Genomic DNA, 25,499 nt, shown 5'->3' on the forward strand with positions numbered 1-25,499 from the left:
ATCCTTGAAGTCGAGAAAGCCCATGGAGACATGGAAAGATCCCACAGGAGATGGCGGGAATAGGGAAGGGGAGTGTTCACTGACTTGGGGGCAGGACCTATGATTACAGCTGCTCCCACAATGAAGGGCACTAGGAACACCTATAAGGTGAAGGGGACACACACTTACACGGCACATGAAGTCCAGGAGTGTGGCAGTAATGGCTGGGTGTGGCTTCATGGAGTGGTGCATGACCAGGATGGCTGGTTCTGGAGAAGGGAGAATTAAAGGGTCCCCACTTCAGGTAGTCTGTCCCCAATTCCATGAAACAAGGCATCAAAATATAGGAATGGTTCCAGAGAGCTGTATCCCTACCCCCTATTCCCACTGAGCAGACCCAAAAGCAGACAACCCCAAACAGCTCCTAGCCCTCATCTCCCTTGTCCAGCATCCGGCTTAGAAGAGGGAAGTGGTGGGAGAGGAAACGCAGGGTGCGGCACAGCCCTCTGCCTAGGCCACTCCACCGGAGCCCCAAGCATAAGGCTCTTGGGCAAAAGAGAGGGAGTGAGTGCTTGGCCTCACAAAAGCAATCTTCCTTCTACATCAAGGGCGCCCTGGTGAGGAACAATCGAACTGCTCCCAGATAAGCTGTCTCCCCCGACGCTGCCCTGAGGTTTAGGACCACCGTCACCGAGACTAGGCAGTGGCCTGGGAGATGGGGGTGGTGTTGCCTGCTCCCAGTCACATACCTATGTTCATAATGCTATCCTTGTCTGGGCTAAAGAACAGCCAGTCGTAAAACAAAGCCAGCTTGGCATTGGAGGCAGCGACATTTGACTGGAAGAGAGAGGTGAGAAAGAAGGGCTGGTTTCATCAAACAGCTCCCTTTCCTGCACAAGCGCAAGGCAGCCTCCAGGGTTCACATGGCTGTGCATCTAAGAAATAAATTCAGTTCCTAGTGAGACAGACAGAAGCCTCCAGGGGTGAGGGGCACCCAAGTCTGCATACGAATGAGACTGGCCATGGTCTCACCGACCAAGGGGCCAGGGATTGGCCTGGGTTCCCGTTCGTTTGTCCAGAAGAACACATCCCTGCTCCTAGAAAAGGAGAACGGGGCCTAGCTGACACAGCACTCAGACCAGGGCCTAGGCTGCCCCTCCTGGGCTCCTGGGGCACATTGCCGGCTGAAGGACCCCTAGGAACAGCCTGTGATTGTGTCTGAATCAGCACATTCCGAGGACCCAGTCAACAGGGGGAGGAGAACTCTGTTGGAAGAGGTCAGAAGGTAGAAGCCAGAGAGCAGACAGTTTGGAGCTTCCCTACCTAAGGAACAGATAGGAACATGCTGAGAAAGAAACGGCTCCCCTGGTTTGCACAAGTATCCAAAGCTGATGCCAAAAGCCTAGGAAGTGAGGGTCTGAGACAAGCCCTGAATCTGAGGAAGGAGCCATTCAGAGGAGTAACCATATATGGTTCTTGGAGCTAAAAGTAAAGATAGGGAGGCCTCAGAAATCTGGGCTTGGGGACCAGCAGTAAAGACAGAGAACCTATCCAACCACAAACCCAGATGGGAAATACTGAGTGTAGTCAACTTCCAGAGGGACAAACCTAAGCAGGACAAAGGCTGACACTCAGTGGGAAGAAAGTGAAGGGGTACTGCTGGGTAAGGGTCAGGAGGCCAAGAGTCAGGAAGAAGCAAGGAAATATGGGAGACTCAAGGGACGAGGACCCTTCACCACCCAAGAGCCTCCACCCTACAGCCCAGCCCCTCACCGTGCACGTTGTCAGGAGCCAGCCGATGATGGCCCATCGGGGCAAGATATCTGAACTCAGCACTTCGTTAGAAGGGTGGACAACCCCACAGATGTAGCGAATGAGGTCACAGCGCAGAGACTGACTGTCTGGGGTTGACAGGTACTGGCGCTGGAACCAATCCTGGTAGCGCTTCTGCTGCCCAAACCGCACCTGGAGGAAGGGGGCGCTGGAGGAACTTGGAAGGAAGGGCGGGGTCTCGGGCGGAGGAACGGGAGGACCACTCAACACTAGGCGTGACCTACACCTCCATCTTGTGCTTCAACTCATTCACTAACTCACATTTTCTTCTCAGGAGAGACCTTCCTTCCCAAAGGAAGACTTGCTGATTTAAATCTTCCTTGACTGAAAAAAGTTGCCAAGAACCTTCCTCACTCACGTCTTGTGCCAGGGTTGCCTTCGTTCCTGCCACCAACCTAATGTCCCAATTGCCCCCAACTGTGACTGCAGCTGGATTTTGGTTCCTTCCTCCTGTTCCAGTCACTGAGGCTCCAGTTGTAAGCACTTTTCTTATCTTTTCTTATTTTCGCAAGCCCCTTGTGGCCAGCAAGGAATGTTCCTCGAGAACAAGGACTGAGCCTGACAGAAAGCTGACCAAAAGCTTTCTGATGTCGGGTGACTAAAGGGTCACTATCCCAGGTACACAGACTCTCCAGAGCTTCTTGCAGCAATTCCTTCCCCCAATCAGACTCTAACGTGGTTACAAATAGCAACACTGAGTAAGAGCAGAGATCTGGTTTTCCTCTTCTATTCCCCAAATTCAACCAAAACAGAGAGCAGAAAGGCTAAAAAGAAAGCTATGTCTAGACCAACACTGTCCAATAGAATTTTCTGCAATGATGATGGCTACTGAACCACAACTGAGGTACGGAATCTTTTATTTTACCTAGCTTTAACTAATTCACTTATTATTTTTGGCATTTATTTTTAGTAATCCCTACACTCAACGTGGGGCTTGAATTCAAGACCCTACCTTGAGATCAAGAGTCACATGCTCTACCAACTAAGCCAGCCAGGTGGCCCTAGCTTTAACTAATTTAAACTGCAACCCGAAGGTGGCTACTACATGGGATAGCACAGATCTGCGCGGTTCTCCTGGATGACTCAGGAAACCAAAAGCAGACTAGGCCAGAAGGCTCCCCAACTCCAGACTGGCTGTAGAGGAGCTGTTGCCTGGAAACTCTGTTAAACAAACATAGATTCCTCAATCAGATTATGTGGGAGATTGGGATCCTGGGACATGTATATTTAACATGCTGCTCACCCAATCCTGCTAGAACTCAGCCATGTTTGGAAACCACCAGGCCAAAGCTCTTCCTGAGAATTCACATTTGGCCATAGGAATGGTGGGTTTTCCAGAATGAACACCTCTCTATACGCTTTTACACACATTTCACATTTGTAAATTACATAATTTGTGTATAATTTTTGGTTTAGCGATGGTTTTAGATAGACTGAAAGCTTCGCAAGAGCTCCAACTATACCTCTTTTACTGAACGCTGTATCCCCAGCTCATGGCACCTGCCCAATGACAGGTAGATTGGGTACCCACTTGGCCACCACTCTGCCAGCCAGCACTCAACGGTAATGCATCTGCAGGCTGGAGGAAGAAGCCCAGCTAACCTGCAGCTTCTGTTCCTGCTGCAAAAGATTAGCTTACCCGGGAGGTCATGAAGAGGAGCTTAGTCTCCATATCTGGGGTTAGACGACATGCCAGAAATTTTCGGGATGTTCTGGACTGAAGAAGCTGCAGGATACCTGGACCAAGTATGTAAGGGAAGAGAAAAGAGAGAAGCCTGAGGACCTTCCAGAAGGAGTAGAAGGCAGGTGGGGAACCTGGGCCAGGTACTTATGGCCAGTGGTCTTGCTCATGGGGAAACTCTAAGACCAGACCAAGAGAGGTCAAGCACAGATACAAGTGGGGGCTCTAATCAGCATCTGAATGTTCTGCTCCAACCAACCACCATCCCCAGGACCCAGATATATTACTTCTTTTCTGTTCCTGGCCGTTCAGAGCCCCCTACTCACAATATCCAGTTGGCAACATGTGGGAAAGTTAGGGGAAAACATGGGAAACCCTAGCCTCTCTTTCTGCTCCTTATGGTCCCATCCCTGGGTCCTGGGATTAATGTGGTTGTGGTATAGGCACGGGCTCTGGAGTCAGACAGACCTGGATCCAAATCCTGCCTCTGACACTCACTAGCTGTGTGGCCTTGGGCAAATTACTTAATCTCCTTGAACCTCATTTTCTTTATCTGCAAATATGGAAAGTAAAATATCCATCTTACAGGGTTGTCCTGAGGATTAAATGAATCAACACACGTGTCTAGCACACACGTAAGCACTCAAAACAACTCAACACATGTTCAATATAAGAGCAATACAATATAAAGGAGGACCAGGACCTTCCCCTCCTTTCCTGACTCTCCAGGGCTCAGACAACTGTTTCCATGTGCACATGCGTGCGTGTTGGAGGTGGGGAGGGACCCTGAAAAGGGGAAACAGCTTTCAAAAGGACCTTGTCAGGGAGAGGCACACAAGACTCCCTCTCATGAACAGAATTTTGGCTAGGCTGGATCCTTGGAATTCAGAGGCAAGACTGATCCCAGGGAGAAGCACTCTCTTACAGGGCTAATCCCAGCCCCTCTGCTGACTCAGTCTCACGAGCTGACCTCTGACTCCCCTGCTGGACCCAGTGAGCCTGGAAACTGGCCATCAGCTCACCTCCCAAGCCAAAGAGCTGTAGGGGGAGGGGGAGGAGGAGGAGGAGGATCACGGCTCTGCCTCAGTTTTTCTTGGGACCAATGGCAGCAGCAGTCTGCCAGGCAGGGGCTGTCTGGGAACCCTAAGAATTGCTCTGGACCCCTGCCACCCCCACATCCGGCTGTACTTGGCAAAACCTGCCCTGTCCCAAGCTCCCTATTTCTGGCTGCCAAAGCCTCTCCTACCCTCCAGCCTCTGCCCTCTTGATTCACTCAGCACATACTCCGAACTCCCACCTCTCAAGGGCAGGATGCCCTGGCCCTTCCTTACCTGTGAACTGAGGACTTAAGGCCTGAGGGTTATGGATAATATCTTTCCAAAGCAGTTCAAATTCTGGTATCCTGGCAACATTCTGAAGTAGTCGTACGAGGTCCCGGCCAATCATCAAACATTCCATGAACTTGATGAGGGGAGGGGGGACAGGAGAGAGAATGAAAACACGGATAATTTACCTGCTGCAGGGAGGACCAAGGAGCAGCTCGTTCTAGGGAAGGAAGGAAAGAGGGCCGAAGGGACCAGAGGATTTCTTCTGGCACCAAAGGACTGGCTCCCAGCTGCTTGGGGGAGAGAGCTGGAAGCCGGGGATGGACATAAGGAGGATAGGTTACTGGTAACTACTAAAGCCCTGTTGACTTTCACATGAATCTACTCCTCTCTCCTCCCAGGATGGTTTTGACCCAGATCGAGAGACTACAATTCCAAAAGGACAGAACAGGCAAGCTAAGCCCCAAACACCTTTCCCCAAACTCCCCTTGTCCAACAGAACAATCTATGGTAATGGAAATGATCTCCATCTCTGTGCTGTCCAAAAGGGTCACCATCAGCCACAGGTGGCTAATGAGCACCTGAAATGTGTGTAGATAATTCAACTAAGGAACTCAATTTTAAATTTAATTTTGATTAACTTTAAGTTGCCACATATGGGGAGTGGCTACTGCATTAGAGATCAGAGCTCTGGGACCTCTCTTGGGAGATCTCGGAGTGGACAGTTCATAATCCCACTTGACCACAGCCATCACCCAGGTGTGGGGGGGTTGCATAATAATGGGCAGCCAGGGTCTGTGGTATACAACAGTGTCCATGAAGAGGGCCTGGAAATCCCTCCTCCAGGGACAGCAGTTCCTGGAGCCAGAGCTGCTCCACGCAGATTCCCACCTTCTCCCTTGCTCTGTTTCGGAATGATGGAAAAACACCAGGCCTTAACCATCCCCATCTCCCCAAAATGACATCTCTAGCCTAGGTCAGCTCACAAAACTTACACAGGTGTCCCATCCTAGGGTTCACCTGCCCACAGTCTTAGCCCTCACCCGTTCGCGAAGCAGCGACATGCAAAAGTCCACCTCCTTCTGCCGCAGGGCCTGGAGCTGGGCAGTTCCGTGGTGGTCGACGATGAGGCGGAGGTACGTGTAAACAGCCATGGCGATGAGGATGCTGCTCTTCAACACCCATTCCCTGCAGAAGGGGGGTGGGGGGGTGGGGGAGGAAACACCTGGCATCTGCGCTCTGTCCAGACTTGTTCCTCCTCCCAGTTCACGCCCACACTTGGTTCTGGGGCCTCAGAAATGTCCAATGATCGACACTGGGAGGAGGATCTTTGATTTCTTGACTATTTGCTCGTGACCATCTTGGACTACCAACTGGCTCAGGTAGGGACGACCTCCTACCACTCTACCAGGCGCCCAATGGAGATAAGCGCTGACTGAAAGCAATCTCTCTTTTTCACATAACTATTGACCTTCCAATCAAATGCTTGCTCGTTGATGCACTCGTTCAAACATTTACTGAGCACCTGTCGTGTATGTGCCGAGCACCACGCGAGGTACTGGGGACAGAGATTAAACTACAGCTTCTATCCAGCCCAGAGAATGGGGAAAGAGGTTCTAGAGGTGTCCCAAAGCCAGCAGTTCTTACAGAGTGGAATGAGGACCTCCAGAAGCTAAGACACCTTGAGAACGCTGGCAGTTTTAGGGTGTACTGTGTCAGCCCTGCCACTGTGCCTGCCACGAGTGGCCCTCCATGCCATACAGGGTTCCCTGGCTCTCTGGCCACTGCTCCCACTCCCAGTGAGGTACCTGCCCTAAATCATAATCTGAAAAGAAGAACATGATTTTGGATGGCAAAGCCTATTTCCTCAGGAGTTTTTAAATTTCCCTGGGGGGAGGGGGTAATGTGCTCCCTGCTGCTTTCAAAAGGGTAGAAAGACAGTGGGGAGAGGACAAAAACTCCAATGCTGTCTCAAAGTGCCAAAGCTGGGAGCTATCTCCCTCAAGCAAGTACTTATAAGGCCTTTGGCACCCCTGCTGGAAGCCAGGGAACCAGAGAAACAAGTTTAATTAAGCCAACCAGGCAACATCCTGATTCCGGAAAAGTGCTCAAGACACCTAATTAAAAGACTCTGGTCTTTTCCTTTCAGAGAGTGAACGTAGAATCCAAGGACAATGGGGAGGCCCTCCCCCATGTGCTACCTGTTAATTCCATGGCCCTAGAAACACTTGGGGAGGAGGGAGAAGGGGAGATGTGGAAGAAGACTTTGTTTTGTTTTGTTTCTGAGACAGCAAGTGAGCCAGCGCATGTGAGTGGGGGAGGGGCAGAGGGAGGAGAGAATCCCAAGCAGGCTCTGCGCTCTCAGCACAGAGCCTGACACTGGGCTCGATCTCAGGACCGTGAGATCATGACTGAGCTGAAATCAAGAGTTGGACACTTGAAACCGACTGGGCCACCCAGGCATCCCAAGAAGATGGTTTTAAGCATCTAGGGACTCACTTGCACCAAAAGATTTGAGTTTTTGTGGGGTAGGAGCAAAGGTAGGGCAGTTATGTGACACCTGTACACGGAGACCGCTCCCAACTGCCCAAATGAGGAAAATGCAGCTTTACAGTACCAGAACAGAAACAAAATGAGAATGATCATTTAGGAAGACTGTCAGCAAAGGTGATGAATGTAACTGAGTCCTGGGATGGGTAATAAAGAGAAAAAGAAAGTGAGACCACTGGACCCAGGACACCAGACAGGCACAGACACCCTGCAAGAAAGTGCTAGGATCTCCCGGGCTGTGCAGCGGCACCAATGGAAGTGCCTGAGCCGGAGCCGCAGCGGAGAGCCCAGCCCAGGGCACTAGGTGGCGCTGCACGGCACCTGACCCAGCCCAACGCTGGGGCAGTGCCCAGAACAAGTGTGAATAAGGGAGGAAGTCTGTTCTTCTGAACCACAGGAAATATGGACATTTGACTACTGTGGTGGCCTCACACAAAACAGACTCAGAAGTCAAGCAACAGAAGACCAAGAGGAGGCCTTGCCCCCAACAAGTTCAAATACGGAACAGCCCTTATAAAATTTCTGGTCCTTTGATGGGAAAAAGAAAGAACTGGCCAGAAGCCCAGCGTGTCCCCCTTACGTCCTCTACCACCGCAGCCCCCCAGCCCTGTGTGCAAACTTGAGCAGAATTCCTGGGCCCGTTACCTCCTCACTCCCATCTCAAGACAGCAGGGATTGTTGGGTGGAGAGCCTCAGAAGGGAGAAAAGGGGTACCTGCCAGGCCCGAGTGGTTGGCTGGCCCCACTCTGCTGAGCTCATTCTCCCATGTCTCCCCCCAAAGATAAACATTCCAAGGAGGTCTGAATCAAAAATAAACCCTTATCAGATGAAGCTAGTTTTTCCTGGGCTCTGAGATGTTTTGGCAAAGACCTCTTCCCCACCCCTTAATCCCTTGGGCCATACCATACCCTTGATTCCTCCACTTGCCCTCCCTCCCCCTCTCTAACCCTAGGTGTTCTCAGGCCGCCCACACCTGTACCCATCATGGCAGACTCTACCTCTGCTCTGTCAGGATATCCAGGACACTCTCTGCCAACCAGATATTTTTTGCAGTAACATCTCCACCTGATTTCAAAGGGGGAGAAAACAACGAGAATGGCTTTCATTAGCAAGTCCGCTAATCCAACACAGTTCTTCACCCATCCTGTTTCTCCATCCCTAACTGCTATCCCATCATGGAGGTTCTGAGTGTTGGAACACCTGCTTTCTGTTCACTCATGCTTTGAAGTTTCCCCTTTGCTTCCACAGAGAAAGGAAGGGAAGGTTCTAGAATTTTCCAGAAACCAGAGCTGCTACTTTTCTATAACCTGGGGGTTGGAGTGGGACTACTCTGACCCTGGAAAGGCAATGTCTAGGACAGAGACATGAAAAGCCCCTGGTTGGAAGAAAGGGTGACATCTCAAACAGGGCCTGAGATACAGGCAGCCAGTGACAGTGGCCATCCAGCATCAGGGTGTCCCAAACCAAGTCAGGCACATCACAGGCCAAGGGTTTCTTGTTTCAGGCACAAGACAGGCCACGGTCTTCTGTGCTTGCTATGGAACTTTCTGGGGCAAAATTACATGTGGCAATGCCAGACCAAAGTCCGAGGATGAGAAGCGGAGACTTAGGAAGACCAAACCAGGAAAGGAAACACCAGGAGGTAAAGGAGCCAGCACACCATCATGCTTGCTCCTTCCTAATTTAAAAAGTCAGTGTTGGGCCACCTGCGGGGGGCTCAGTCAGTTGAGCATCCGACTTTGGCTCGGGTCGTGATCTCATGGCTCATGGATTCAAACCCTGCGTCGGGTTCTGTGCTGACAGCTTGGAGCCTGGAGCCTGTTTCGGATTCTGTCTCCCTCTCTCTCTGCTCCTCCTCTATTTGTGCGCATGTGTGTGCGCTCTCTCTCGAAATAAGTAAATAAACTTTTAAATTTTTTTTTTTTTAACGTTTTTATTTATTTTTGGGACAGAGAGAGACAGAGCATGAACGGGGGAGGGGCAGAGAGAGAGGGAGACACAGAATCGGAAACAGGCTCCAGGCTCTGAGCCATCAGCCCAGAGCCTGACGCGGGGCTCGAACTCACGGACCGCGAGATCGTGACCTGGCTGAAGTCGGACGCTTAACCGACTGCGCCACCCAGGCGCCCAGGAAATAAACTTTTAAAAATATTTACAGAAAATTTGCAAGAAAAGTACTTTTTTTCTTGAACTATTTAGAAGTAAATTACAGACATAATTTTCCATACTTTAAATTTTTTTTTTGTAATTAAGTACAATTCACATACTGTAAAATTCACCCATTTAAAAGTATACAAGGAGGGGCGCCTGGGTGGCTCAGTCGGTTGAGTGTCCGACTTCAGCTCAGGTCACGATCTCACGGTCCGTGAGTTCGAGCCCCGCGTCGGGCTCTGGGCTTATGGCCCAGAGCCTGGAGGCTGCCTCCGATTCTGTGTCTCCCTCTCTCTCTGCTCCTCCCCCGTTCATGCTCTGTCTCTCTCTGTCTCAAAAATAAATAGGGGCGCCTGGGTGGCGCAGTCGGTTAAGCGTCCGACTTCAGCCAGGTCACGATCTCGCGGCCCGTGAGTTCGAGCCCCGCGTCGGGCTCTGGGCTGATGGCTCAGAGCCTGGAGCCTGTTTCCGATTCTGTGTCTCCCTCTCTCTCTGCCCCTCCCCCGTTCATGCTCTGTCTCTCTCTGTCCCAAAAATAAATAAATGTTGAAAAAAAAAATTAAAAAAAAAAATAATAAATAAATAAACGTTAAAAAAAAAATTAAAAAAAAAAAAAAAGTATATAAGGGGTGCCTGGGTGGCTCAGTCAGTTGAGTGTCTGACTTCAACTCGGGTCGTGATCTCTCAGTTTGTGGGTTCGGGTCCTGCGTCAGGCTCTGTGCTGAGAGCTCAGAGCCTGGAGCCTGCTTCAGATTCTGTGTCTCTCTCTGTCTCTGCCCTTCCCTGGCTCATGCTCTCTCTCTGGACCCTCCCTTGCTTGTGCTCTGTCTCTCTCAAAAATAAACATTAAAAAAAAAGAAAAAAAAAGTCAGTGTCCACATAGTCACATATCACACAGGGTAAGGTTTATGCACATCAAAACAGGAGCACCAGGGTTACAGACAATCTTTTTTTTTTTTTTTATTTTTTTATTTTTTTAATTTTTTTTTTTCAATGTTTATTTATTTTTGGGACAGAGAGAGACAGAGCATGAACGGGGGAGGGGCAGAGAGAGAGGGAGACACAGAATCGGAAACAGGCTCCAGGCTCTGAGCCATCAGCCCAGAGCCCGACGCGGGTCTCGAACTCACGGACCTCGAGATCGTGACCTGGCTGAAGTCGGACGCCCAACCGACTGCGCCACCCAGGCGCCCCTACAGACAATCTTAAAGAGGAAGCGAGGAACCAATGGGAATGAGGAGATAGCAAAGCAGGGTCATTTTTAAACAAACACATGTGATTTGGGGAAAAGAGGCAGCATGGACAGGCCTCTTGGATATTCAGTGACTCGGACTGATGTCACTGATGCCAATGAGATAATAAAACCTAAATGTCAGGGTCTCTCCAGTGACATAGTTCTTTCCTCAAACTGGTCCCATCAGATGTCATAAATATTTGGAAGCAAGAGTTTGGAATGCAGAGGTGGAGCCAAGGAAGATACCCGGGTTTCTGAAAGCATACAATGTCACGGGAACAAATCATTTGCCCTCCCCTCTCTTCCCATTCCTTCCAGATCCTTCCTGATCCAACATGCCATGAAACCCCAGAGTAAGGACTGGCCAAATCAGGCCAACTATTCTACATCATGCCCTGAGTCTGGCAGGAAGGAAAACAAGGCAAGGCAAGACGTATTGCTTCAAGAGACCCCCCCCCCCCCGCCGCCCTGTGATTTTTCCATTGCTTTCTGCATCATTGTGTGGCCGGAAGAGGCCTGTCTCAGGAGAAAACAGTCCAGGCAACCCAGGAACTGAAACCCCAAGGCCCTTCACTGTCCTCCACAGCCTGCACCTAGCCTCTGGGCTCCTCTCTCTGCTTCCCACCCTTGCCATCTACTCACCAGCAATCTGCTTCATGAACGTCATGCACACACCGTCAGCTCCCAGAACCGCACTCTTCACTAGTTCCCGCACCAACCACACCAACTAAAAGGGAGAGGAGAAGACGGATGAAGAGAAGGGCCTGCAAATTTGAGGAAAGGGTGAATCCAACCACGTTACGGTTTAGGTGTACGAAGGCAGGGCATGTTATCCCTGATTCCTCTGTCCCTTCTCTTTAAGAGGGGATCCAAACTCTAGCATGTCTTTGAGCTGGATCTCTCTTTCCTTCCCGGCCTTACCTGAGTACGGCAGGTATCCTGCAGCTTCAGGTACTTCTCCATAAGTATCTGGTTGATCTTGTTCAGGACAATATTCATGCCGTCACGACTCACCAGAGCCAAGTCCCGGTAACACTGTGAGAAGCAAGGTCGTGAGCAGCCGGTAGGCTGAGGACAGGCTCCCCCCGCCACCTTAAATACCACTCATGGGATTCAAGTGGCCCCTGTGGATGCTGCCTTTCCACAGGGCTCCTCCACCCCAACCCCACCCTGGCCCTGTCACACACGGTGGGAAAGGGAATGCAACTACTCTCCGAGAAGGCAGAAAAGCCTCCTAGGAAAGGCTCCTTGACCCCCCATGTCTCTTCTTAGAAACTGTCACCCTGTTTCATGCCACAAGCTGAGCAAAACCAGGTGGAGGCCGTCTGCTTTTCATCTGCCAGTGGAAGGTCACTGCAGGATGGGTTTGGTTGAACAGACCAGAAAGGACCTCAAAGAGGTTTTTAGACCTGTATTGACTCACCCAGATGAAGCAAAGGGCTAGGAGCATTAGGGTAAAGGATCCAGGGACCAAGGCCCCAGAAAGAAAGGGCAGGACCAAACTGAACTTCTTTAATTAAACATCATTCTTCTTTTCTCTGGACTGCCCTTTGCTCTGCCAAGACTGAAAAAGGAGGGGTCCTTAGGTGCACCCAGCCCTGGGAGAGGTGAGGCAGAGTACGCCAATCTTTGAATGCTCCTGCTCCCCTTCCTGAGAGTGTTCTCACCTCTCTCTAGAGAGAGCAGACTCCCAGAGGAAGGCCTCAGGAGGCCTCACTACCCACTGAGCTCCAGGCTGTCAGGGTCTCAGCACAAAGGGCACCTTGGAAACATACCTCCTACCTCGGAAAGCCAGTGGCATCAACAACGATAGCAAATATGCTAAGCTAACATGCACTGACACTGTGCTCCATATTACACATATGGTTGCATTTGAATCCCGTAACAACCCTCTGAAATAGGTGCTACCAGCTCTGTTCTTACAGATGAAGAAAGAAACAGGTACAAGGGAGTAAAGTAACTTGCCCCAGGTCACTGAAGAGACAGAAGAAGAGCCAGAATCCAAGTCCAGGCAGTCCCGTTCTAGATTCCATGCTTGTCACACCTCTCTGCCAGTGCTAGAAATAGCTGCGAGAAGAGGCTACTGGGGAGGGAGGTGAGGACCTAAGGTGGCTGTGAGACAACCACATCCCTAAGCTCTTTCACCCTCAGTGTCCGGAAGGGAAGTGCTCCTCCTGCGCTCCGGCCTTGATATAGGAGGGACTCCTGAGCCCTTAGCTACTGTTACTTCCTCCAGCCTCTACGGCCCGTAAGTCAAACAACTGATCTGATAAAAACACCAACGCTTCAAGATCCCTCCTGTGCCACAACTTTTCATACCCTTTTCATTCCCAAAGGAGAATTTAATTATCCTCTGACTCCATCTGAGATCAAAAAGTACAAGCAAAAGGGAGGGCACCTGGGTGGCTCAGCCGGTTAAGCGTCCGACTCTTGATTTTGGTTCAGGTCATGAGCTCATGGTTCTTGGGATGGAGCCCCATTTGGGCTCCCTCAGTCTCTGCCCCTGCCCCGTGCACATGCGTGTGCATGCGCGTGCGTACTCTCTCTCAAAAATAAACGCTAACAGTAAAAAAACAAGAAGTACAAGCAAGCAAGGGAATAATTAATTAATGGATAAGGGAACCCAGTGAGCTACTGTCAATGTGGTGGTTGGTAAACGGTGCTTCTGCCCTGGAGCCTCCCTGCCCTGGAGGTGTGACTTACAGGCTGGGCACAGAGGAGGAGGGAGACAAAGGCAGAGGAAGATCCATGTCAGGACAGACAGAGACCAGAGTCACCAGAGAGGAGCCCTGTCTGTTCCATAAAGAGCAGAAGCGCAGAAGAGACCCGGGACAGGGAAGGAGGACAAGTTTCTCAGGAGACACAGGGACAGATGAAGACAGAAGATCCTGTCTGTCTGATCCCGTGTGCCATGTGGGGCCTTACCAACCACACCGTAGCTAACACATGCAGCTGAGCACCAGGGCACCCCTTCCGGATGCTGTCAGTTGCCTCACCAACCCCTGTGCCAGTTTTCTGACTGGCTTGGAAGAGAAGTAGATGGGGAAAAAAAACCCAAAACAAAACTCAGTGGGGACCAGAGAAGAGAAGCAGAGAGTCTCAGAAGAAAGGAAAGGTGACAGGATGGCATGGAGGCAGCACTTGTGCCCCAGACCCTCCAGGCTGGGCCCAGGCAGCCTCCAACCCACCTTCTTAACCGAGAACTACCAAGGCCTGAGTCCTTGACTCTGAGGAAGAGAAACTGCCACACCCTCCCCTATCACCTTCACCTCCTAACTGCTAGTGCCTGCCTACTCAGCCTCCTACACCCCCCAACCCCTGAGCCAGGCCTGCTCCCAGCTGTTCCGTTCAGACATCAAATAGGAAACCGATACACTCAAAAACTATAAACATAAGGGCTGCCGAGAGGGCAGATGAAAGCCAAGGTACAACTGGAACAAAACCCACCCCATACATACTCCACTCTGCACCCGAAGCCAGCCTGCTCTGTCCTTAACCGAGAGTTCTTGTTTACCTGCTCAACCCGCCCTTGCTGCGCCCGCTAAGAAGTCCCAGAGGGCTGGCCCTGACGTCTGCGCCGGCCTGCCACCTGCCAGCAATGACTGAGGCTCTTCATTCAGCTCCTGCTTTCCCAGAGCAGATTTCTTTTTTTTTTTTTTTAATTTTTTTTTCAACGTTTTTATTTATTTTTGGGACAGAGAGAGACAGAGCATGAACGGGGGAGGGGCAGAGAGAGAGGGAGGCACAGAATCGGAAGCAGGCTCCAGGCTCTGAGCCATCGGCCCAGAGCCCGACGTGGGGCTCGAACTCACGGACCGCGAGATCGTGACCTGGCTGAAGTCGGACGCTTAACCGACTGCGCCACCGAGGCGCCCCTCCCAGAGCAGATTTCTAATGTGCTCAAGACTCAGTGTCTACTACCAACCCTCCACCACCCCTGCCTCCGATCTCTCGGCCTGTGAAGATCCAGGAGCCAAATCTCCACCCTATCCTGAGGTTTCTGGTCCAGAGACAGAATTAGCCGCAAGCAAACCTTTAGAAAACACACCCCTTCTTTTATGCTGATGCCTAAAACAATGCATCAGAGTCCCTCCTCACCAGTAACTCCGTCCTCACCAGTAACTCCGACCTGAAACTTCCTCAGGACAGAAGGATTTCACAAGATAATCACCCTTTTAGGGAAGACGACCAAAGCACCTCAGAGACATGCCGCACATTCTTCCCATACTCTGACCTGGTTCAAGGTCTCTCAATGAGTCACTACCTGCTAGCTCCTCATTTCCCTAAAACCATGTCTTCTGACCCCCCTGATTCCACCTACTCTGTCTGAAGAGCCTTGACCCAGCGGCCTGTCAGCCTAGGATGTTCCAAAGAGGGGATTTCCTTGGAAACAGCTAGCATGTGAACACCATCCTGGTGCAACTGTAAAACAGCTTGAGACCCAAGGCAGGAAGGATCTGGGCCACCCTCATGCGGCTGTCCCAGGGCAGAAAGAAGACAAAGTGCTCTAGCCCTTTGCCATGTCTAGACAGCCAAATTCATGACATAATGAGCATTTATGATGCAGAGGCCTATGGCCTTTCACTGTCAGGCTAGGCAAAGAGCTGAAAATACCACGCACACCCTGCCCCCTTCACTGAGGGTTTACTCATTTACCCTAGCTGATTCCAATCCCACCTGAAACCAACAAAAAAACCCAGCAGACTGGACAAATTTGCACTGAGGTGACTGCACAAGACTTTAACTGTATTTATAAAAGCCCACACAAGAGAAAACAAAACCTTAACCCCAACCGCTTCACCCCCGTCTCTGCCAACAATTTTTTTAAAATAGAGCACCTAGACCGGGTCACGTTACTGTTTATAACCACTAAATTGGAGACATTCATTTGTCTTCAAGGGTCTTGATGATAAATCCAGTATGAAAATGAAATGCCAATTTAATTCAACAAGGTTCCAGCTCAGAAGTGGCCTGGGACGCCAAGGACCTGTGAGTACACACTGTTCTTCCACGTTATGCACACCCTGGATGTGACTCCAGGTGGCATCAGTGGAGTACGAACACATCAGGCTGCTGTGCTCACGTCTTTCCCCTGAAGTTAATTCAAGCCGCTACGCCAGAGGGCTGTGGGCACCCTGTCCTTGTCCCTGATGAGGATATTCTTTGGTACTCCTTGAACAAATGGCAATGTCTTTGACCTCTAATTACCTTATAGGTAACCTGGGAGTGGCTTGGAAAGAAGGGACAGAGCCACCAACCTCATATGGCTTTTGAGAAGATTAAATGAGATCCTGTCTGGATAGAGCCCAACAGAGCGCCAGGCACAGAGCATGTGTTTCCCCATGTTCAAGGAAAGGCCAGTAAGAATACTGAGTGTCCCCACTCCAAGCTCCTCTTCTCTTAGTATCATAGAGTCACTGCTAGACACCAGACATATCCTTCTAAACCACGGTCCCAAGACTCAAAGGACACAGAACTGCTGCAAAGGGGAATTCTGTAGAGGCAAAAGACAGAATTTTGTCGCTTTTTTAATAAAAAAAAAAAAAAAAAATTGTTTTTAACATTTATTCACTTTTCAGAGTGAGAGAGACAGAGTGCGAGCAAGGGAGGGGCAGAGAGAGAGGGAGACACAGAATCCGAAGCAGGCTCCAGGCTCCAAGCTGTAAGCACAAAACCTGACACGGGGCTTGAACCCACGGACTGTGAGATCATGACCTGAGCCGAAGTCAGACGCCCAACCAACCGAGCCACCCAGGTGCCCCTCGCTACTTTTTTAAATGAAAGAATGGAATCCAAAGAGATCACCCTGCCTAATCCCTGACCCCAAAGAAGGATCCCACTTAATCCATTTCACATAAAGGAGACTCTTCTGTCTGTGAAGACCCCAGACTAGTTTTCACACAGTACTCGTAAGGAAGTCTGGCCCCACTGGGCTCCAGGGTTCTCTTGGCCACTACGCTATTGTTGCACCAATCGTCAGCATCAAGCTGTTAGATCCTACTGATGGCAGTGTTAAGCCTGCTTTCTGTTCACTTTCCAGTGACAGACCCTGCAAAGTACTGGGTAAAAACTCAATGGACCTGACTGCACTTGCTCGCTTCTCTTCTCTGGACTAAGTCCCGACTCTCATAACCTTGACCATCACTCTACAACATACAACTCTTCAAATGCTTTTCCATTGTCACAAATGCCTTTTCTTGCCCTTTAGCTTGAAAATCAAGACACAGAGAAAGGATAGGAGTCAGAGAATGACTAATTCACTGAGAGTAAAACAGGAGCTGTACGCATATCTGGAGAACAAGGTGATCCAGCTCTGGCCAACAGGACTGGCACTATGTCAGCTAACCATAAGTTCCACCATATCCCCAGATTCTACCTGAGGAGCGTCTGTGAGTTCAGAGCAGGGAGTCTTACCTTCTGAGCTTGGGCAGGTTCGGTGAGGACAAGGGTGAAGAGGCCCAGGCAGATTTCCTCATGCTGGGGGGGGCCTTTGCACACCTGGAACATGAGGAAGGAAAATAACTAGTTGTCACTCACAGGAGAAAAGTTCTTGAATACAGTTTCTCCCAGAAAACTTGGATAATCTGCAAAGGAGAATCATCAACTCTTCTACCTGATGATTTCCTTCTCCTAAAAGTGATAAAGCATGTGTTTCGGGAGAGAGGTGGAAGGAAAGGACAGACCCTTATTGCCTTCTCCAAGGCTTAATACAGGCCAGCATTTAAAATGGGAAAAAGGGGCACCTGGCTGGCTCAGTCAATGGAGTATACAGCTCTTGATCTTGGAATTGTGGGTTCAAGCTCCACACTGGGTGCAGAGATTACTTAAAAATAAAATCTTTCAGGGACACCTGGGTGGCTCAGTCAGTTGAGCGTCCAACTTGGGCTCGGGTCATGGTCTCGTGGTCTGTGAGTTTGAGCCCTGCGTCGGGCTCTGTGCTGACAGCTCGGAGCCTGGAGCCTGCTTCAGATTCTGTGTCTCCCTCTCTCTCTGCCCCTCTCCCACTCATGCTCTGTCTCTGTCTCAAAAATAAATATAACCATTAAAAAAAATTAAAATAAATAAAAAATAAAATAAAATTTTTCAGGGTGCCTGGGTGGCTCAGTTGGCTGAGCATCCAGTTTCAGCTTAGGTCATGGTTTCACGGTTCATAAATTTGAGCCCCACGTCAGGCTCTGTGCTGACAGCTCAAAGTCTGGAGCCTGCTTTGAATCCTATGTCTCCTTCTCTCTTTGCCCCTCCCCTGCTCACATTTTGTCTCTCTCTCTCTCTCTCTCTCTCTCTCTCTCTCTCTCTCAAAAATAAACATTAAAAAATTTTTTTAATAAAGTAAAATAAAAATTTTCAAAAAATAATAAATAAAATGGAAAAAAAAATCCTACTGTACCACCTTTACCAGACCTTAACAGCCTTCAGTAGGAAAGGAGGAAGCTGCAAAGTCATTCATGGAGTAATAGGCCTTGGGCAGGTCACTGAGCCTCTGGTATTTTTAAGGAGAAGCCATAACAAAAATATTTTGCTATAAATAAGAAGGAAATACTAAGCATTCACTTTGTGCCAGGAATTACTCTAAGACCTTTACATGTACTATTTAAAATCCTTTCAACCTCACAGATTAGGAAATGTAAAGGATCAAATATGAGAGAATAATTTGCAAAGACAAAAAAGTCACTACAGAACTAGGAGTTATTTTTCAAAGCTATTTAAAGACACCTAAGTTCCAAGAGACAGATTCCCACAGTAAGACAGAGAAGAGAGAGGAGCTGGGAAGCCTGGTTCAGGGAGCTGAGACATTCAGTTCTGCCCCTCATGCCCAGCCACAAAGTGCTTTATCTTCTGGATCATGTCTCACAGCTCCCGGAGCAATGGAAGTGGGGCGGGGGGCATATACTTACGTGGGCGTTGAGGGCATCGTTGGCCTCCCTCTCTGAGACACCAGCAGTCATCGATGTCACAATGCTCATACATCTTTCTAACCTCTGCGAAGGGGTGAGAAAAAGTTCAGAGTGTGTCATACCACCACCTGCAAAGTATTTCTGGGCCCAAAAAGTTTTCAAGAAACTTAAACCTCATCATACCTCTAGCTCTAACTACCAGTTTACAAGTCAAGTCACATGGGGGTATAATCAGCAAACCAGAGTGTGGAAACCATGACCGGCAATCTGGTTCTTTAACATAGAAACTGCAAGGAAAAAAAAGCAGGGAGGGAGAAACCCACGTACTAAAAGAGATTTAAGACCATAGCCCATTGAAAGGCACCTGACTGGCTCAGTCAGCTCAGCATGCGACTCTTGAGTCTCAGGGTCATGAGTTCAAGCTCCACCTTGGGTATAGAACTTACTTAAAAAACAGGGGCGCCTGGGTGGCTCAGTCAGTTGAGCACCCAACTTCAACTCAGGTCATAATCTTGCAGTTCGTGGGTTCAAGCCCTGCATCGGGTTCTGTGCTGACACCAGGGAGCCTGCTGGGATCTTCTGTCTCCCTCTCCCTCTGCCCCTCTCCTGCTCTCCTTCTCTCTCAAAAATAAATATTAAGAAAAAATTATAGGGATGCCTGAGTGGCTCAGTCAGTGGAGGGTCCGACTCTTGATTTCAGCTTAGGTATTGATCTTGCAGTCTTAAGATGGGGCCCCACATCAGGCTCCACACAGAGCATGGAGCCTGCTTGAGATCTTTCTCCCTTCCTCCCTCCCTCTCTCTCTCTCTCCCTCCCTCCCTCTGCCCCTCTCCCCTGCTTACACTCCCGCTCTCTTAAAAAAAAAAATCCTAGCCCATTGAATAAAATAAGAATCCACTGATATTCACATAACAACTAGACGAAAAGGGAAAGCTCTTTGACAGTGGAATGCTAGCTGATAAATGCATTAGGAATGACTGAGTCAGGCAAATATCATCAAGGGGTGCTAAAACCAGAGGTGAAATTATGCAAGACACTATTTACTTGGGTTCAAAAATACTTGATTACAAAGGGAAAAGAGTAACTACAGGAAATTCTAGAGGATATACCACCTTAACAAAGTGATCAAAGTCAACATCCCCAGTAAGGAGACAAACTGACGACACCACATGCCTCAACACGGTGCACTGAAAAGGCTAGAACAGCACTTGTACAGTTTTCTGTCCCAAAATGCATTATCTCAATATAATCATGAAGAAATTTCAGACAACCCAATTTGAGAGATATTCTACAAAATAACTGATCTGTGAAAAGCGTTTAAGGTCGTAAAAGACAAAGACAGACTAAGAATCTGCCTCAGATTAAAGAATTAAAGACAGAGTGCACCTAAATGCCACTTGTGGTCCTGGACTGCTATAATGGACATTGTTGGGACAACTGGGAATACCGCAGTATGTTCTATGACAGTAACATATCTATGCTAAATGTTCTGATCTTGACAACAGAGCAGTGGTTATGTAGCTGAAGATCTTTGTTCTTAGGAAATACACAATGAAGTGTTTAAACCCTGAGTGGTGTTGTGGCTGCAACTTACCGTCAAAAGGTTAAACAATAATATGTATACAGACAAATGTTAATAATCGTTGAATAATTTGGATGAAAAGTATATGGGAATTCTATGTATTATAACATTTCTCTAAGCTTTAAATTTTAAAATAAAAAAACTTAAAAAATTAAAGAAATGGGCACCTGAGTGGTTCAGTTGGTTAAGTGACCAACTCTTGATTTCAGTTCAGGTCAAGCTCACGGTTCATGGGTTTGAGTCCCACGTCAGGCTCTGCACTGACAGTGTGGAGCCTGCTTGGGATTCTCTCTCTCTCTCTCTCTCTCTCTGCCCCTCCCCTACTCATGCTGTCTCTGTTTCTCTCAAAATAAATAAACTTAAAAAAATTAAAATAAATACCCTTAAAAATTAAAATAATTTTAAAAATAAAGCGTATGGGGCGCCTGGGTGGCGCAGTCGGTTAAGCGTCCGACTTCAGCCAGGTCACGATCTCGCGGTCCGCGAGTTCGAGCCCCGCGTCGGGCTCTGGGCTGATGGCTCAGAGCCTGGAGCCTGCTTCAGATTCTTTGTCTCCCTCTCTCTCTGCCCCTCCCCTGCTCATGCTCTGCCTCTCTCTGTCTCAAAAATAAATAAAAAAAAAATTAAAAAAAAAATAAAGCGTATCAATCAAATGCAACATGTGGTCCTTGTCTGAGTACTGACTTGAACATACCAATTATAAAAAGGAGTTATGAGGGGTGCCTGGGTGGCGCAGTCGGTTAAGCGTCCGACTTCAGCCAGGTCACGATCTTGCGGTCTGTGAGTTCGAGCCCCGCGTCAGGCTCTGGGCTGATGGCTCAGAGCCTGGAGCCTGTTTCCGATTCTGTGTCTCCCTCTCTCTCTGCCCCTCCCCCGTTCATGCTCTGTCTCTCTCTGTCCCAAAAATAAATAAACGTTGAAAAAAAAAATTTTTTTTAAATAAAAAGGAGTTATGAGACAACCAATTTGAACAATTAATATTTTATTGTTAAAAAAATTACTATTAATATTTTTAGGTATGACACTGAGGCTATACTTTAAAAAGAAAAAAAAAAAAAAAAACCCCAAACCTTCCCTCACAGACATACATATGAAGTATCTACAGATGAAATTATTTTGGATTTGTGTCAAAATAATCCAGAGACTGGGGGGAGATAAAACAAGATTACCAGGGACTGATAAGTATGGAAGCAGTGATGGCTCCAGGGGAATTCTACTGTTCTACTTTTTAATGTTTGAAATGTCCCCCCAAAAAGTTAAAAAAAATTTTATTCTTACTATTATTATTTTTAATCTTTTTAACATTTATTTAATTTTGAGAGAGAGACAGACGACCATGAGCCAGAGACAGGCAGAGAGACAGAGGGAGACACAGAATCCAAAGCAGGCTCCAGGCTCTGAGCGGTCAGCACAGAGCTTGATGTGGGGCTCAGACTCATGGACCACGAGATCATGACCTGAGCCGAAGTCGGACATTTAACCGACTGAGCCACCCAGGCGCCCCAAAACAAATTTTAAAAAATGAGTGTGAGGAAAGAAAAGGACTAATGGAGAAAAGGCCAAGCTCATGCCTGAGGCTCTGGTCAAACAAAGGTGGGGACAGCTGCATCAAAGTCCACCCAAGAGCTACTCTAGTTTCAAAGGCTAACTCTAACGTGGCACGCACTCAACATTCTAAGACCTTAGTCACTACTTCCTGTTCTGAAGAAGCATTTAATACTAAATACTGAGAAGATATTGATAAACGTATCTCATATTAAATCAGTGAGTCTCTATCACCACCTAACTTACTTCCTGAGTCTTTTAAAACTGTATCTTGGGGCACCTGGGTGGCTCAGTCGGTTAAGCGTCCGACTTCAGCTCTGGTCATGATCTCAGGGTTCATGAGTTTGAGCCCCGCATCCAGCCCTGTGCTGACAGCTCAGAGCCTGGATCCTGCTTCAGATTCTGTCTCTGGCTCTCTCTGCCCCTCCCCTACACATGCCGTGTCGTCTCTCTCAAATTTAAATAAACATTTAAAAAATTTAAAAAAATTAAAAAAAAAAACCTTTATCTTGAGGACTAACCCAAAAACTATTTAAGGAAAACCAATTCCCAATGATGGTGATGCTGGCAAAATGGACAAGGGCGGGCAATTTACTTCCCCTGATCCTAGAAGTCATTACAAAGCGTCTTGCTGACAAGTGGCTGCGCGGCAAGCGCTGTGAGGAACCATGAATAAGGACAACGGAAAGGGGTATAGGAATGAAAGGTAATCATGCGTCTCCCTTGACCACCATCCTAAGTTTGCCTACATGCATCCCTGACTAAGAGCACACAGGTTGCACAGAGAACTGTGTTAAGGCAAGGAGCTCCCACAGCCACAACACTTCAACCTAAATCAGGCCTAAAGTCCTTCATATTTGAGGGTATGACACCTTCACTGCCCATCAGGTCTGACTAGCCTCCAAATTAGGTCAGATCCGCAGGCTCAGCCTTAGCAGACAGCACCCGTGTACTTGTGAAAAGGAGCCGTGAGATCACATGAAAACTGAGCTGTGAGATCCATTATTTCTCAGTCCAGCTCCCACATGATAAGGAGAAGGAAGGAGAAACAGGTGGATTTTCCCTTTTTAAATTATATCCCTCTGTAAGATAGTTACCAATGGCTGGAGAATCCGTTCCGCCAGCTGCTAAACCCTGCTTACCCAGCCCAGGTGAACGAGCAGCACAGCACCCTAAGGTTCCAGATATTACTTCCTACTCAAAGGAAGAAGATTCTGCCGAATCATCAGCGATGCAAGAGAAGTCAAACAGCAGCTAACTAACGGGTAAACTAACAAGCACGGTATAGAAAAACCCCCTCACTACCCGCCTGCCTTAAGCCAATCTTGGGTGAGTTCCTTAGCCTCTGTAAACCCTGGTTTTTGATCTGAAAAACAGAAAAAGCCCTGTATCACAAGGTTGTTCTGAGGATCACACAAGACAAGCATGCAGCCTCAGTTAAATTATCATCTGTTCCATTTGTGAAAAAGCTCAGCAACTACACAACCCCATCTCTGAAGACCAGACCACGCCCCCATCTCCTGCTACTTCTTCTAATGGCATGTCTTTAAAGATTCCTGAAAACTGAACCCTCCTACTACAGGACACGGGTAAGTCCCTAACAAGGCTGTACAGGTTCCTCTCCTAACCACTCTCTGTAAACTTGTGCCTTCCAGTAAAGGGTAGGGGAGGTGGGAGGAGGCCTGACTGATGGGCCCAGCACCAAGACCCTCATGCAGAGCTGGATACACAGCCCTAGGGGCTGGCTACGTTTCTGGCTATGATGTAACCACAGAGACCTTGGACAGAACCAGGTTTCTCTAGGCCCCTCCTTGATGTTCTAAGCTCCACTCAGAGGCTTGAGTCAGTTCTATGGGTCACTGCCCAGTCAAAAACAAAAGTGGCCTCTTGGAACACGGAGGCCCAGTTAAGGGTGTAGAAGTGGGAGAGTCCAGAATTTAGATGCATGGATAAAAGCAATGAGGAAAGAAATGCAGGCCCCAGTCCTTTCCAGGCACAGAAATATAAAAGATCCTGCTCTTCCCAAACTACAGAAATTACTTTTTGCAACAGAGATGGGAGAATGAGCTAGAAATCATCGGGAGTGACAGAAGGACCACACCCCCTCAAAGAGGGCCACAGAAGTCAAATGCCTACTGCCAAGTAGCAATACCCTGTCCTCTACAATCCCCCAGAGGCCCCTGGTAAAGACGGAATCATACATGCAGTTTCCAACAATTGCTGGCAGAGTGGCTCTGTTCAGAGTAAGGCCTCCGTGACAGCACCTCAGACTGCTGAGAAAGTAGTTACCATCTCTAGGAGCATCTGAAATGATTTTTCTAGTACTAAGACAACCTGACCATGTTCTTCATGACAGCAGCAATAGATGGAGTGGGGGCAGAGTTGGGGGAGGCCTTCCAAGCTGCCAGTACACCTGAAGCTTGAGACTGGAGTCAGAGAGATCCCTCTAACCTCCCAGTTTCCCTTCCCTCAGAAAGGTGAACATATAGTCTGGTCAAAACGTATACATTAAATACTGCTCTCTTGGGGCGCCTGGGTGGCTCAGTCGGTTGAGCGTCCGACTTCAGCTCAGGTCACCATCTCACAGCCCGCGAGTTCGAGCCCCGCGTCGGGCTCTGAGCTGATGGCTCAGAGCCTGGAGCCTGCTTCCGATTCTGTGTCTCCCTCTCTCTCTGCCCCTCCCCCATTCATGCTCTGTCTCTCTCTGTCTCAAAAATAAATAAAAGTTAAAAATATATAAATAAATGAATACATACATACATACTGCTCTCTTACGGGAAGTCTGTGGCCCTGAAAGACAAGATTCCACTGCCTTTAGGAAAAGAAGATATGGTCCAACCTACCAAATCCCCGAGGGCCCACATTAGGAAAGTTACTGAGTAAGCTGCGTTCCAAGTATTCTACAGCCAAGAGTCACTTGTGAGTGACATGAGGGTCTTAGGAGAAAACACGAGAGATGACTCAAAGCCGGTTCCCTGGAGAGTTTCCACAGACAGGGTCATGAACTGTTCCTCGGAGACCACCTGGCGGGGATGCACCTCCACCTATCCCTAACCCTAAGGCCTGTCTGTGGCTAGGAGGGGGTGCTGGCTTGCGACCTAGAGCCCTGCTCCCAGCCTGACCTCAAAGCAGACAAGGTCCTTCCTGGTGAGGGATGACCAGGAGCCACATGTTTACACGCCTCCAATTTTTGGCACTATCTTTATCTCATTCCCCAAACTGAAATGGGATGGGCAAGAATTTCCCCTTCAAAGAGAGGGACAGAGCCGAAGAGAAGAAAGGAGCCAACAGTGTCCCCGGGGAGGAGTCACGGCTCTTGCCTGGGATGCGCTTCGGCAGTGTGTCATACTCCAGGACACTGGAGGCCGTTCTTCATCACATCCAGCTGTAAGGACCCCAGCCTCTTCCCTGCCTTCACCAGGTTTTTGAGGGGATCTGTCATTTTTGTTTTTCACCTACGGGTGTGCTATCTCCACCTTTAGATGATAAGCTCTTCCAGGCAGATTTGGGTCTCCCTCATCCTGTCTTATTCCTATCTGACTCAGCACACGGGAGGCATACACAGGTAGGAAACTACCTCTGTGTTCCTGGGCGACAGGTGGGCCTGTGATGGAAAACAACCACACCGAACAGAGACCTGTCAATCGACACCAGGTCTTGATAACTTCTGTGTGCAGAAGAGACCCATGGGGAGACCCAGAGGAAAAAGCCAGTAAGTCTTGT

At 48.8% G+C, this 25,499-nt stretch overlaps 1 protein-coding gene across 2 annotated transcripts in view; it reads right to left on the reverse strand.

The window, feature by feature from the left end:
* Window positions 1-25,499, reverse strand: part of INTS3 (integrator complex subunit 3) — a 45,640-nt gene that overhangs the window by 17,315 nt on the left and 2,826 nt on the right. For both annotated transcript variants that reach the window (XM_043568692.1, XM_043568691.1), the window contains exons 2-12: window positions 18,649-18,732; window positions 17,168-17,251; window positions 11,675-11,788; window positions 11,396-11,480; window positions 8,367-8,433; window positions 5,862-6,006; window positions 4,825-4,954; window positions 3,452-3,549; window positions 1,753-1,944; window positions 729-816; window positions 169-248 (exon numbers count right to left, since the gene is read on the reverse strand). In XM_043568692.1, the coding sequence (XP_043424627.1) occupies window positions 169-248; window positions 729-816; window positions 1,753-1,944; window positions 3,452-3,549; window positions 4,825-4,954; window positions 5,862-6,006; window positions 8,367-8,433; window positions 11,396-11,480; window positions 11,675-11,788; window positions 17,168-17,251; window positions 18,649-18,732 (1,167 nt within the window). The remainder of the gene's footprint in view (window positions 1-168; window positions 249-728; window positions 817-1,752; window positions 1,945-3,451; window positions 3,550-4,824; window positions 4,955-5,861; window positions 6,007-8,366; window positions 8,434-11,395; window positions 11,481-11,674; window positions 11,789-17,167; window positions 17,252-18,648; window positions 18,733-25,499) is intronic.

Source organism: Prionailurus bengalensis, chromosome E4 (genome assembly GCF_016509475.1).
Source record: "Prionailurus bengalensis isolate Pbe53 chromosome E4, Fcat_Pben_1.1_paternal_pri, whole genome shotgun sequence".
In the NCBI taxonomy this organism is placed as follows: Eukaryota; Metazoa; Chordata; class Mammalia; order Carnivora; family Felidae; genus Prionailurus; species Prionailurus bengalensis.